We start from the raw sequence: 15752 nt of genomic DNA, 5'->3' as shown, positions 1-15752 counted from the left end.
CTGGATGTTTAACTTTTATCAAATTTATTTTTTATGATAAATTTTAAACATTTAATAATTATTTATTTTTTATTTTTAAAATTAAATATTAATTTTTAATAAGTTAGACAACTTTTAAGCACTAAAAGAATAAGCTATAGAATATAATGGTTCTTTGAGTTTGAGGAGGGCAACATATTATACACGATTCTGGTGAGAAGATACCATGTCCAGGTCTGATTTCTTATAATATAGTACAGACGATAGCATATATAATTAGCTAAACTAGATTGCATAAGTGTCTATCTCCAATTTTGGTGCCTGCTCTGGCTGACGACAATATACCAAATTGATTTTCGTTTCGTCATGGAGGGACCAAAACCAGTTTCTGCTGCACAAGGAAGCGCATCAAGGAATCCAGGTTACTTTAATTTATTAATTATTAGTTATCATGTATAAAAATATATAAAAATACATATAGAATCTTAGTATATACACATTTCTTTATGTCCGCCTATATATGAAATAGAATTGATACAACTTATGTACTACAAATAAAAAATATATATTTTAAAATTTTGAATCAAACATACAGATGAAACAGAAGCAAATACGAGAAAATTACTGGAGGCAGCGCGAAGGGGAGACTTAGAGGAGACCTTAAAGTTGGCGGCGGCGGAGAGAGGAGCAATCAGGGCAGAGGTGATGACGTACTGGCGGGGAAGAGCACTTCATATTGCACTTACGTTTGGGCATTTGCACATTGTTGACAAGTTAGTGCAACTCATGTCACCGAATGATCTTGAGCTGGCAACTGATTCAAACACAGTGTTGTGTTCTGCTGTTTTAAATAAGGATGAGAATTTTAACATTTCAGCTGCAAAATGCATCGTCGCAAAACATGATAGGTTGCTCACTCTTCCAACCCCATATTATTGGATTCCGGTGACATGGGCTGTTGAATTGGGCCACAATGAACTGGCTCGCTATTTGTATTCTGTCACTCCATTTCATGTGTTGCGCCCTGAAAATGGCAAATATGGCGCTGATCTTCTCGTCAGGTGCTACTATTCCAAGATGTTTGGTAAAAATATCCTACCTTCGGTTTCAATTCAATAATATTATTTTATATAAAGTAGCAAATTTTAGTTGGTTCTTTACTAAATTAAACTACACTCTCTAGAATTTGTCTTATATATTTCATCAACATGAGTGTTTTTAAATTGTAATTATATGGCGGAAATTAATTAGATGTGGCTGTGGACTTGTTGAGGCGTTGTCCAAGATTAGCAATGCGTAATCAGGGTCAGGGAGCTGGGGATAACTTATTGTTGACGTTAGCAAAAGCACCTTCCTCGTCACTAGATCAAATCCGGTTCCCATCTTGGAAAAGATGGTTCTATGAAAGTAAGTTAAAGTTTTATTTTTTGTTTTTATTTTTCTCTCTTCCAAGTACTATTAAAATAAAGAAAGTAGCTTATATTATACGTATGACTAAATTCACATTTACACTTGCTTATACAACAACAAAGGGATCCACGTGCACCTAGCCCATGAATTTAATCTAGATGAAGTTGTTAATCCCGTTGCGGAAGTTAATGACAGCATCAGAGATAATTATGCAAGGAGTGCTGGTAGTGGTGAGTTCATGTGTACATTTCAAATATCCTTCTATCTTGATCATGTAACCCAACTTTATTCATTGAAATTAAGCTTAATTATTGTTGGAATATTAGTTACTTTTTATTGTAAAAATATTTTTTAACTTTTATTTTTTAGAGATTTAGAATATAACATTTTTTTTGAAACAAAAAACTCAACATAATAAGGTGGAGCAGCTAGAAAGTACAAAGTTATTAGGTAATAAAATACAAAATTAAATTGTAGTCATTTTCGGTATTGTCATCAACAACTAGAAAAATCAAAACCAGCCCATTCTTTGTAGCTCTTAATCGACCTATTAATGACATCCGCAATGCCTGCTTTTCTATTCCTAAATATCATGTCATTCCTTTCCAGCCAAGTATTTCATATGATAGCACAAAAACCAATCAACCACCTATTGCGTTCATCCTTCCTAGCAGGAGTCCCTATCCAACTCTCGAAATGTTGTTTAATTGTTCCTGAAATAAACCATCGTTCCTTATAGGCGAACAACCAAGCACACCACACCTGTCAAGTAAATTCACAACCCAGAAATAAATGGTAATCATTCTCAAAATCCTTTTTACAAAACACATAATCAGTATCATTTTGACCAACAATGCCAAACCTGCTTAATCTATTCTTAGTATTGACCCTTCCAACTAACACAAATCAGGTGAACAACTCCACTCTTAGTGGAATCAACCCCCTCCAAATGGAACACGTGAAGCGATAACTGGAGATGTCCTCCGGGAATATTTCATCCTGCAAAACCTGCACAAAGGAGTTAGTAGAATAAATGTCTGATCTATCAAATGTTCACATTATTCTGTCCTCCCTCTCGAATGCTAAATTGACAGATTGTAGCACCCCATAAATCTAATTCACTAATTCCAACTCTCATTGGAACAGTTAACTTTTCCATTGAAAATTTCATATTCACTCTAACCCGTCCTAGAACCCATAATTTCTAATTACAGATTCGATTTGGTTTGAAATCGAGAAAAGTCATGGAAAGATGTCTTTCAGCACACCACAGGCCAGCCAATTATCCTTCCAAAATTGAATTCTTCTCCCATTCCTTATCTCCAAAGACAACCCTCTGACCATCTTATCCCTTGATCTTTTATTTATAGCTGACAAATATCCCTCCATAAATCTCCTTTTTTTAAGTACAGGCTGAGCAGAGAGTAGAATATTTGGGTTCATATCATTGCAAAAGTACACAATTTTTTTCCATAATAGACAATCTTTCTTCGAAAGCTGCCACCACCACTTAAATAATAATGCTACATTTCGAACAACTGTATCACCCACTCCCAATCCTCCTAGTTGTTTGGAGCTTACATAATTTTTCACTTCACCAAAGGTACTCTGCGCTTGCCATCCTCTCCATTCCACAAGAACCTCCTCTGCAAGGAGACCAACTTCTCTACTACTGCTATGGATATCTTATATAAGCTGCGGTAGTAAACTGGTAGGCTATGCAGCACATATTTGATAAGGATTAGTTTACCAGTTTTATTGATCGTTTTAGCTTTTCACAACCTGAGCTTCTCTTTTACTTTGTCAATTATTGTCTTTCAAGTCTTGACCAATCTAGGATTCGCTCTCAAAAAAATACCCAAATATTTGACTGGTAGCGAAGCTTCTTTGCACCCCAGCACTCTACACATTCTTTGTACCCACTCCTACTCACAATTAATCGAAATCAAACTAAATTTATCAAAATTAATACTCAAGTCGGACATCATCTCAAAACATCGTAGAAGCTACTTGTGGTTCCTGATAGTCTCCTCTTCCTGTGGGCAAAATTAAACAGTATGGTGTCGTCCGCAAATTGCAGGTGGAATAACTCAATATTGTTCTTACCAACTAACAGAAGAGTAATCCTTCCATTTTTTACTGTCTCTCTCCTACCATCATATAAAGGACATCAACAACAAGAACAAATAGGATTGGAGAAAGAGGATCACCTTACCTTAAGCCCCGTTCCATCTTAAAAGATTTAGAAGGCGACCCATTTATCATAACCGACATCGACGCCGTGCAAACACATTCTTTAATTCACCCTCTCCATCTTTGTCCAAACCCCATCTTCTGAAGTACAATATCCACAAAAGTCCACTTCACTCTATCATAAGTTTTTTTGGAAATTCAATTTGATTATCGCCGACCTCTTCTTACTCATCTTCAACCACTGCACTGTCTCACACACAATTAAAGTCCCATCATGTATCTTCTTATCATTCACAAAAATACTTTGAGTCTCTCCTACTAATCCTGGCATTACCCTCCGCATTCTCCGAACTAACACCTTTAATATGACCTTATACACACATCCTATTATACTAATTGGCCGAAGATCTTTGATCTCTCTAGCTCCAATAAACTTCAGAGCCAACACCACCCAAGTAACCTTAGAATATCGTGGTAGCACTTTTGACTAAAAAAAAATCCATGATAGTCTTAGTGAAGTTAGACCTAATTTCTTTCCAACACTTCTTAACAAAGTTCAAATTGTAGCTATTACACCCAGGTGTCTTAAACAATTCACAATTCTACATTGCATTTTTTATTTCTTCAACTGAAGATATCCTCTCTAACTCTGCAGACTCCTCTTCTGTATCTTATTTAAAATTTAATATTATAATTTAGTATATAAAATTTAAAAAATAATACTAAGGAGCTAATTTTTTTTAGTGAACATCAGTCAATTTCTTACAATTAGTTTATGTATTATATTTCATAAATAGTAACTCGAGATTAATTATAAAATTTATCATTTTGATATTTAATTTTAGTTTAATTTAAATTTTATATAAATTAACAAAATTTAATTGAATTTTTATTGAAATAAAGGTTTTTTCATTATAATAAAATAAAAAATTATTATTTTTTCAAACACAATTTTTGAATTTTAATTTTTTAAATACGATTTTTTTTTTGTCGTTTGAGCAAGTTACTAGTACTCCTGGCAAACTCTATAAAAATGAGCAAGTTCGCCTTACCCGGCGAACTCCACTAAGATGTATCAGATTGAGTTTAGAAAGTTAACAATGGTAACTATTATTATCATCTACAGAGTACACAAGAGTATAAGAGTATACAGAAATAAGTCGTATTTTATTTTTGGGAAATAATTTTTTTAATTTATAATTAATTTTTTTGTTAAATATGACTTAGGTGTACATGTGTATTTTTGGAGACTATGATAATGGTTGTCATGGTTAAATATGGCTTGTTTTTCTTAATTTATAATAAAAAAAATCTTTGAAGAAGCCATGCTTATTGTCTGTATATTTCTGTGTACTCCTGTATACTGTTTGGAGATCTATATTCTATTTTGAAAACGATAATATGGATTAAAAACGTGAATTTTGATATATTTGAGTGGAGTTCGTCTGGATAAGACGACTATTATTTTTACAAAGTTCACCCGGTGCGAAGAACTTGTTAGTTTGTATAGAATTCGCTAGGGGTGCGACCAACTTGTCCCAATGCCAAGAAAAAAAACTTATTTGAGGAATTAAAGTTCAAAAATCGTATTTGAAGAAAAAATAATTTTTTTATTTTATTTTAGTAAAAAATTCCTGAAATAAATGGTCTCTAAAACTTGTCTTATTTTATTATTTTGTTAACATAAATATTTTAAATTGTAATTATACGACAGTTATATATTGCAATACGAGGACTGTTTTCATGGTAACTTAGTATCACATTACAATTGCATCTCGATCCCTTTTGGTAATGGCTGTAATTTAACACAATTTTTAGATGTGGCTAATTAAATGATGCGTGCATATTAATTAGATGTGGCTGTGGACTTGGCGAGGGATTGTCCAAAATTAGCAATGCGTGATCAGGGAGCTGGGGATAAAAGCCAATTCCCATCTTGGAAAAGATGGTTGTATGAAAGTAGGTCAAAGTTTTATTTTAATTTTATTTTATTTTTTATTTTTTTCCCTCAGTTAATTTTCTAAAAATATTATAAATCTTAAATTATAAATTTTAAAATAAAATTGACTAATATTAACTAATTAAAAATTACCTTTTTATACTTTTTCTTTTCAGTTTCAAATCCTTTTTTCGGTCCATTGCTACAACGAAGAATTTGTGATTACGCCGATTTTTAGTTTTATAGACATTCGTTAAAGAACCAAAAGTTGAATTCTTTGTATAGGAAAAAAAATTTTAACTTCTAATAGTAGTTATTACATCAGATTCCTTGAACAATTCCTAATTTTTGTTTCTTAATATATTTTCTTGTTAGAGTAATTGTTAATTAGCAAATATATATGTCATGGAACTCAGCTTGTACGTTTGCTCGAATTTTGGCATTTTCATTTGTATCATTTTTTCCCTAATTATTTTTTTACGATGATGTGTATGTAGGGTTACTGCTCGGATTGGTTGGGAATATTGACAATTTATTAGGTACCATAAGAAATCCTTTTTAAGATTCTTTTAATAATATGAAATTTCACATGAAAATATTTAAATTTTTGATACGCATACAACAGGAATTAAGAAAATACGCGAAGCAAAGTTAGGTCACCAACAATATCTTGCACTCTTACGTGCTACATGTAGAGGAGTGACTCCTTTAAATGATAAAGAAATACAAGAAAGTGGAATAAGGAATGCGATATTTGAGGCAGCAAAACGAGGGAATGCTGTATTCATTGTGGAAGCATTAAAGGTGCACTTTACACTTTATGCGATCCATGATGAAAAAAGGAGGCGCATATTTTCCCTCGCTGTGGAGTATCGTCAAGCAAACGTTTACAATCTTATTCATGGCCTTAGTGCGAAACCTTTTCTTTCAACCTCCATAGATTACTTTGGAAATTCCATGCTACACACAACTTAGTCCAATTCCTGGGGCCCTTTTACAGATGCAAAGAGAATTGCAGTGGTTTAAGGAAGTGGAGAGTATCACGACGCCTATGATAAGGGAACGTTTAAACGATGACAATTTGACACCCAGAGCACTGTTCACAGAACAACATACCAATTTGGTGAAAGAAGGTGAGAAATGGACCAAAGAAACAGCTAGTTCTTGCGGTGTTGTAGCAGCTCTTGTAGCTACCATCACTTTTGCTGCTGCTTTCACTGTTCCCGGTGGCAATGACCAAAGCAAGGGATATCCAATTTTCTTGCATAAAAAGTTATTTCTATTGTTTATAATATCAGATGCAGTGTCACTCTTCTCTTCCACAACTTCACTGCTTATGTTTCTGGGTCTCCTCACTTCTCGCTATGCAGAGGATGATTTTCTCAAGTCACTGCCCACAAAGCTCATCATAGGCCTTTCCACCATGTTCATCTCTCTTGCAACCATGATGGCTGCGTTTTGTGCTTCTCTTTTCCTTATGCTCCAAAACCGATCATGGATCGTCATTCCTGTGACTCTGCTTGCCTCTGTTCCGGTTACTTTATATATTTGGTTGCAATTTCCATTGCTTGTTCTGATCTTTAAGTCAACCTATGCACCAGACATCTTTGATAGAAATATTAAGCCTTGGCTTTGAGACTAAAACTAAAAGCTAGTTAAGTAGATAGTGTGGTGTTGAACTTTGATGAATTCTTATTGTGTTTGAACATTTGGTTTATAGTTTTCTCTTCTTCTTTGTATTGCAATATAATGTACCATATCTTTTTTATAAAATTATCGGAGAAAAATAAAGGTAACCATTTCTCTTGCTCTACTATGTTGCGTGGACGGTTATGAACGGTAATAATTGGTTAGTTTGTTAGTCTCCTAGTGATTTCTTAATTGCTCTTACTTTATGAAAATTATTTGTCCAAGTTTCATAGTATAATTGATCTCCTGTCTTTTTCTTTTTTATCATATTCTAAGCGCACAATTGTTCACTGTTAAGTGGCGTGATGAATATTAGGTAAAATATTTTTGATTCAAAGAAGTTAAAGAAAAATACTATTTGCAGGTAAAACATCAATCACTAAATTTCTAAAACCGGTTAATAATTTATTTTTTAAATTCAATTTGATTTGATCTGGTCGGTTTATATAATCTGAACTGGATTAGGCATTTTTTTTTTAATTTTTAATACGACGTCGTTCATTAGCCTTATGTCCTATCTCCTTTCTCTCATCAATGTCTCAATGAAACTCGAGCTCTCTCATCTCTCTTTGTGATTCACTGGTTCTCGCGTTCAGTTGCGCTCGTGCGTCTCTCCTGCGCTCGTCGTCGCCGGACGGCAGACGAAGATCTTGAGACTAGTCATTGTCGTCGTTTCCCGTATTGTTACTATCTCGAACTCAGTTGCATGCCTTCCTTGTGCTCGTTGTAGCCGACGGCAGAAGAAGCAAGTCTGGGAAGGAGCACGGTTTTGTTCCTCATAGAGAGATTCTATTACCCTTCATTAGGTAAACTCAAAAGTTAAAATTTCATCACTGGATTCGAGTGATGGCTAAGTAAAGTTACATTCTTATTTAGTATGTAGTTTACTTATTTGTTAAAAATTCTGGAACTGAAGTTATGCATATTAATTAAAGGCCATATGATATGATATGTTATGTGACACTAATTAATTGAAGAAATTGTGCGTAGGACAAGTTTTGTTAGATAGGAATGATGTTAAGAGTTTGATGTTAAAATGATTGAGACAGCAAATATGACTAGTGAGCTAAGAACCGGCTTTGTTTGTGACAACAATGAGAAAAAACATACTCTTAAGAGGAAGCTTTAAGAGTAGCCAATGCTCGTTCTTTCATTATCAAACTTTCAGAAGGTTGTGAAACACAGGTTAGCCAATGCTTCATCCATTTTTGAAGTGTCTGTTTAGGTAAAAGAAGATTTTTGCATTTGTCTCAAAGAAACAATAACAAGTAAATGCATATTTGTGGTTGTGGTGGTTGTGCCATGTGAAAAGAATCACATTATTTGATTTAAGATCTAACACTAGCATACAAACATGGGTTGTTACCATCATTGCTAGTCCAATTCTAGAAGTTTTAAGTAAAATATATGGCTAAAAGAAATGAAAATGAAATTAATAACAGAAATAATGATTTATCTCAAAATAATGAACCCGGAAATTCTTCTCCTAGATGAGGCGACAAGTGCGTTAGACTCCAAGTCAGAAAAGCTAGTGCAAGAAGCACTTGATAGGTTTATGATTGGTAGAACAACACTTGTGATTGCACATCGCCTTTCCACGATTCTCGGAAAGCTGACCTTGTTGCAATACTTCAGCAAGGACGTGTATCGGAACTCATGATGAGCTTTTTGCCAAAGGCGAAAATAGAGTCTATGCCAAGCTTATCATGATGCAAGAGGCTGCCCATGAAACTGCCATGAGTAATGCTAGAAAGAGTAGTGCAAGGTAGCTTATATCATTGTTGAACATTGATATCACTGGAAAAATTCATTTTGTACTTCATATTAATTGTTCATGAAAGTATATATATTCACTGAAACTGTTTGAGCTTAGATAATTTTGAATTGTAAAGCTCAAACTTGTGAACTCATTTGCAGGCCTTCGAGTGCAAGAAACTCTGTAAGTTTATTGCTCGAAACTCTTCTTACGGGAGGTCACCATACTCAAGAAGTAGGCTATCTGACTTCTCCACATCGAATTGTAGCCTTTCAATTGATGCATCACATCCAAATTGCAAGCTCGAAAAGCTTGCTTTCAAAGAGCAAGCCAATTCTTTTTGTGTTTTTCACATTTTTGTTGTAGTTTGTATGCTAAATTTGTTGAGTAGGATGTGATTTATTAAATAATGGTTAATATTAATAAAAATGTTTTTTTTTTATTTTTTTTTTAATTTCCTTCAATGTGTTGAGGCTTTGTTAGCCACACAGGTAAGGAAGAAAAAGAGAATAAGGAAATTAGGTATCAACTATACCACAAACGACTAAATTATGCTTAGTCAAATATTTAATAGAAAAAAGAGTAAATTATAATTTTTATCTACTAAAGTTAAAAAAGTTGACACATTTATTTATAAAAGAAGAAAATTACCATTTGTATTTATGAAATATGAGTTATGCACAAAAAAATTATAACGCTAAAAAATCACCTAAAAATCTCAAATTACTCTTATCATCATCCGCAACATCATTACATATCTCTTTCTCTCTCTGAAATATGCGTGTTGTTACAATAGAAGCACCAACAACAGTAGCATAACACATCAAATAGAGAAGAACCAGAAACCAATTGAGCCAGCACAACCACATCATCACAGAAGAAATAGATCCAAAACCACAAATTCAATCCACAAGATGCAAGTCCACCATTTCATCTATTCTTCTTTTCACATTCTCTAACAACAACAACAGCGCCAGCAACAATGAAGAAGGGTATCAGAAAATGAGAGAAGAGATGAAGGTTCTGAAGGGTATCATTGTAGAACTAGGTGTTGAAGTCATCAGTGATAGTCCTCAGCAAACTTCCCGTCCTCTGGTTCTCTGACGACAACAACCACCAGTGGATGAAATTCTCTTCCAATCTTCTTGCGAAGTCACGGAATCTAGTCCTCGTCGGAGACCCCATCCTCGCACTCTACAACGTCGGCTCGTTGTGGCTGATGGAGGTCGCGCGACGGTGCTAATAATTGGTGAATTGAAGTCGTTGTGGCTGATGAAGGTCACACGACAGTGCTGACCATGTCCTTTTTATTGATTATTGTTTTCAAAGTAATTCCTTTATATAGATTGAATTTTACAAATTGCAAGATGAGTATATACTCAGTGATTAGTTGTTGATCCATTTGCTTCACCAATTAAGTAGTGAATTCTTTTCACAGAGTGGATCGAATGTTACCTTTTTCTCTGGTTCAAATTAAAATAATTCCATATAAGAGCACTTAAAAGGCATTACATTAAAACAAAAAGCATGTATAAGTTTTTATATTTCCAACCACATTTTCAATCTTTGCACACAACTCAAGCATTTTTATTTTAGAAAAATTTCTATGATAGTGAAACAACACTTAAAAATCATCTTTATTTTCTATTACAAAAGAATTATACTTCACAAAATTCTTATAAATAGTAATAAGAATTTTTTAAATAACTTTTTCACTCGCTTTATTTCACAAATTTCAAACTTCTGTAATATAATATTTTATAATTTTGTAAAATCAATAGATGGATGAACGAAAACATTAAGTGGATTTTCGCTACTGAATTCTTTTTTTTTCTAATTTTTTCTTAATTTTTTTCTTATAATAAACTAGTACTAAGAAATTTTATCAGACATGTTGATATCATAAGCATATCATACACAATAATGTGGTTTCACTTATTTACATAGAGGTGGTGTTCCTAATTGGTTTAATAGAAACCAAATTATACATATATATGATATTCCTAGTAAATCGTTTTAGAAATTGAATTACAAGCAACTCCCCTCACCCTACTAAATCGTTTTTAAGAACAACGATTTACATGGTAACGTATTCGTATGGTAAATCAGTTTAAAACGATTTATTATACTATGATATTAAATCGGTTTATATTCTCTCTTTTTATAAGGACAATTCTAAAATAAAAGTCGAAACATAATTGGATAATATTTGTGAAATAATTTAATATGACAATTTATCCTTATTTTTATGAGAAAGAAGATTGTATTTTACTATTTTTTATAAATAGAGTAAATTAAATACCATTTAGAAATTAAAAAATATTATTTTCTCATATATTAAAAGGTTTCATATATATCATTTTATAATAGGGAAAAGCTCTGCATACAAGCCATTAGGGCTTGTATGCCTTACAAGTTCATTAAACAATAAAATCAAAATACGCGCTGCTCCACGTACGTTGATTACACGCGCTATATAACATTCCGCGTATATCTAATTACCAAATTTAAAATATTTGTTTCCTTCTTTGTTTTCGATATTTTGAGATTTGGTTGTTCTTCTTCTCGCGCGTCTTCTCTCCTTCTTCTCCATTGTTCTTTTCCTCTCCTTTTCTCACTGGTATGTTCTTCGTTTACGTTACCTTTTTCTCTCTCTGCAACTCGAGCTTCGTTTTCTATTTTGATTTGTTGTTTTCTGAAATCAAAGTTTGAACTCGTTTTGAAGATAATGGATCATTCAACCTCAGATTGTCAGCTGAATCCAGGCGAAGTGAATTATGAATTTGAATCTAACGAAGTTCCTGAGGTTTGATTTACATAGGATTAGTATGAATTTTCTTTCAGTAATTTGTATAGCATTGTGTAGTTGAAAAATTGTTGAACATTGACTGTAAAAGTAACACGTTAACATGAATTTGTCGATTCAATGTATTAGTTGTGATTAATTACCTGGAATTTATAGCAGACGCTCGGGTGTAGATCAATTCTTCTTTGGGTGTATTTTAGCTAGAAGTGTGGGTGTATCTACACTTTACTGGTTTTTTGTTATTTTTATTTGAGTTGTTGTTGTTCAGGTGTATTATATCAGACATGATTGGGTGTGTTTTTAGTTTTTGACATGGTGTATTCTGCAGCCTGTGTATTTACAGTTTATGCCTTTAAAGGTTATTCTGTAGTTGAGTTGTTGCGGTTCGGGTGTATCATATTAGACATGATTGGGTGTATTTGAATCATATCTATGGGTGTATTCACAGTTCTGACACGGTGTATTGTGCAGCCTCTCTCGGTTGTTGATGACGAGCTTGTTCCAAAGGTCGGAATGACCTTTACCATCCTTGAAGATGCTGAAAAATTTTACAGGAACTACGCCAAGGCTGCAGGTTTCTCTACAAGAGTTCGGTGCACAAATAGGAAGGGAAACGAGATTAAGAATCAACTGATTACATGTAGCAGAGAGGGAAAATGGAAATCTAAAATATCTCCGACCGAGAAGACCAATCCGACAGCCGGTTTAAACTGTCCTGCAAGAATTTATATACACACGTTGAAGGATGTCGGTGCTTGGATCATTTCAAAGGTTGTGCTGGATCATTCACACCCCTGCTGTCCAAGCAAAGCAGAGATGCTCAAACAGCACAGGGAACTAAGCATGTCCATTCGTCGTACGATAGAGAATAACGAGGAGGCCGGTATCAGACTAAGCAAAATATCAGACCAAGCAAAACCTACCAATCATTTGTTGCGGCTGCCGGGGGTCACCGCGAGTTAAATTTCATCGAAAAGGACGTGAGAAATTACATTACCAGGGAAGTGCGGAATGTTTCCGAACAAGAAGATGCAAAGGAGTTCGGGAAATATTTCTTAAGAATGAAAGAGAAGAATCCGAATTTCTTTTTTGAGCTCGAACTCGAGGAGGATCAATCGATTAAGGTGGCTTTTTGGGCCGATGCAAGAAGCAGAGCCGCCTTTGAGTATTTCGGAGACGTCATTTCATTCGACACCACCTACAATACAAACAGGTAACAAACTGTCCCTGTTTATGATGCTAAATTAATTTATTTTTACGAATCCGTGGCAGAGGTGTATATTGGCTATTTCATTGGGTGTATTCGAAGCATTTGTTGGGGTGTACCTAATGATTTTGCATTCTGGACCATGGTAATTTGTTTCAGGTATAATTTGGTCTGTGGTTCTTTTGTCGGGGTGAATCACCACGGTCAGTCAACACTTCTCGGATGCTCTTTGATGAAGAACGAAGAAATTGAATCATTCAAATGGTTATTTCAATGCTGGCTTCGTTGCATGGGAGGAAACGCTCCGAAAGGGTTTCTCACCGATCAGTGCGCATCAATGAAAAGGGCTTTAGAGGCCTGTATGCCAACAACAGTTCACCGCTGGTGTATTTGGCACATCATGAAGAAGATTCCAAGCAAATTAAACGAGTACAAGGGACATGCCGATATCGAACAAGAAATGAGCCATGTTGTTTAGAACTCTCATAGCAAAGACTCATTCGATAGGAATTGGAATGATTTTCTGCTGAATTTTGGTCTTGCGGACAACAAGTGGCTTTCAGGTAATGTGTTTTTAAAATCTGCAGCAGAGGTGTAAATTGTATGTTCTCTTGGGTGTATTTTACAGTCTGTGTTTGGGTGTATTATGCAGATCTGTATGAAGACCGTCACATATGGGTTCCTATCTATCTGGATCACCATTTCTTTGCTCATGGAATATGTGAAGCACTATGGGTAGAGAAAATCCTACAAGAACTAAAAGTTTCCATTTCTCCAATTGAGGGTAGGATTGCTCTTCCAATAATTCTGCCACGAACTTCATCTAGCTCCACGTTGAGGCCTGCAAGAAACTGGAATATCCTCCCTTCTTCCACTGTTTGTTGGTGGTGTTTGGCATCAGCGGCTTGTTACGGAAGATCGGGGCGGCGCCATCGTACACAGCGCACGCGGAGATCCCGCGGTTCCAGAAACCGTTGGGGCCTTCACCGGAGCCCTCGAAGGGGAGGCGCTTAGCGACGGCGCCGGTGGCCACGATGACGGAATCGGCCACGAAGGTTTTGGAATCAGTGAAAACGGTAAAAGGACGCTTCGAGAAATCTACCTTCGTGACGGTCTCCGTGAAGATCTCGGTGCCGAATCGCTCCGACTGCTTGCGGCAGCGTTCCATGAGCTCACCGCCGAGGATGCCGTCAGGGAAGCCGGGGAAGTTCTCGACGTCGGTTGTCGTGGTGAGCTGGCCTCTGGGGGCGATGTCGTTGGCCATCCATCCTTCGAAGAGGATTGGTTTGAGCTCGGCGCGAGCGGCGTAGACGGCGGCAGTGTGGGCGGCAGGACCGCTTCCTATGATGCAGAGCTTGGTTTTGAGGGTGCTCATGGTGGAGGCAGAGTATGCTGCGGCGTTGGCAGTGGTGGTGGAGGCTTGGCGAAGAACGGTGACGTGATTGTGGCAGGGATGAGAAGCACACAAAGGAGCGAGAGCATGCATTCATTTTTTAACAAGTACATCACCCGGAACAGCTCGCTTATTCAGTTCATCAAACAATACGATAATTGCCTCGGAAGCAGGGAGCAAGCAGAGAGAATCAGATGCTGCAGATTTTCATACGGTCATACCGTGTTCAACCAAATCCTCCATTGAAGCTCAGTTTCAAGATGCGTACACTCATGCAAAGTTTAGGGAAGTCCAAGCGCAATTCAGAGGAAAGGCGAATTGCATCACCAGATTAAAGAATTCTGCTCTAGGCTATTCAATATACGATGTTGGAGAACAAGTTTCCAGCTCAATATTCAACAAGTTCGCTGTTACCTACGACTCAGTTACAGCCGAGGTAAAATTCCAATGCTTATTATTCGAGTCGAGAGGGATACTGTGCCGTCACGCACTAAGCGTGTTAAGCTTCGAACAAGTAAGCCAAGTGTCTCCTAGATATATACTGGAACGATGGAGCAAGAAGGTAAAAAGGCGACACACACACATCAAGAGCAGCCACGACGAGCCACTAATGGAGCCAAGAAGCAAGAGGTTCGACCAATTGGTTTTCGTTCGCAAAACATTTGCAAATTTGCCTCCGAATCGGAGGAGCTGACTGCAATTATGCACCGTGCGTACGATAACGCCATGGCCGAGATGGAAGCATTAAAAGCCAAAAGGAAGGGGACATCTTCTTTATCCCACGAAGACGCCAACTTGGAATCCGTTAACGAGCTTTAAAGCCCGCCAAGGATTCAAACAAGAGGACGTCCAAAAAACAGGCTAGGTTCAAAGCTGGAGAAACAGATTGCAAATGCCACAAAGAAGAAGAAGACGAAAGTTTTAAGCGAGGTAAAAGTAATGTTCTTTAAATTTGTGGCGATTGAGTTTATTTTTCTCGTTAATAGTTTAGCTAATGTGTGAGTGTTATATTCAGATAAACCTTTTTGATGCTGCATCAGCGGCGCATTCAAATTGCAGCCAATATCAAGGACACGTTATAAATTATCAGTTCAGGGTACCAGCAGTAGGGGATAACTCTTTGGGTGTATAGTTTTATAGAATATGGGTGTAAAAGCACTGTTCTTTTTGGGTGTATTTTTGTTAATTCACAATTTACATATAGACACATATATAGATACATATAGAACAAAAGCTATAAAAATTCGCAGGTTATGGGCGTATACTTCATTTGATATTTTTCTTCATATTTTAGTACATGTAATTCATACATTTTGAATATAGCACAGACAGTTGGGTGTATATTTTATTCAATCTTGGGTGTATTATTAGACTTGCGTT

The 15752-nt window shown here is 35.8% G+C and overlaps 2 protein-coding genes across 2 annotated transcripts; both read left to right on the top strand.

Annotated features, from left to right (window-relative positions):
• Positions 1 to 291: 291 nt before the first annotated feature.
• On the top strand, positions 292 to 6496 carry LOC107466791 (uncharacterized). Its single transcript, XM_052254377.1, has 7 exons — positions 292 to 400; positions 575 to 1063; positions 1231 to 1386; positions 1512 to 1619; positions 5437 to 5541; positions 6019 to 6060; positions 6147 to 6496. The coding sequence occupies exons 1-7, from the start codon at positions 346 to 348 to the stop codon at positions 6494 to 6496; spliced, it is 1305 nt and encodes a 434-aa protein (XP_052110337.1). The 5' UTR covers positions 292 to 345.
• Positions 6497 to 6521: 25 nt separating this feature from the next.
• On the top strand, positions 6522 to 7157 carry LOC127741606 (ankyrin repeat-containing protein ITN1-like). Its single transcript, XM_052254376.1, has one exon. It carries the CDS (start codon positions 6522 to 6524, stop codon positions 7155 to 7157), a length of 636 nt encoding a protein of 211 aa, XP_052110336.1.
• The last annotated feature ends 8595 nt before the right edge of the window (positions 7158 to 15752 follow it).

The sequence above is a fragment of the Arachis duranensis genome, chromosome 9 (assembly GCF_000817695.3).
Source record: "Arachis duranensis cultivar V14167 chromosome 9, aradu.V14167.gnm2.J7QH, whole genome shotgun sequence".
In the NCBI taxonomy this organism is placed as follows: Eukaryota; Viridiplantae; Streptophyta; class Magnoliopsida; order Fabales; family Fabaceae; genus Arachis; species Arachis duranensis.
This window is presented reverse-complemented; position numbering and strand designations above follow the sequence as displayed.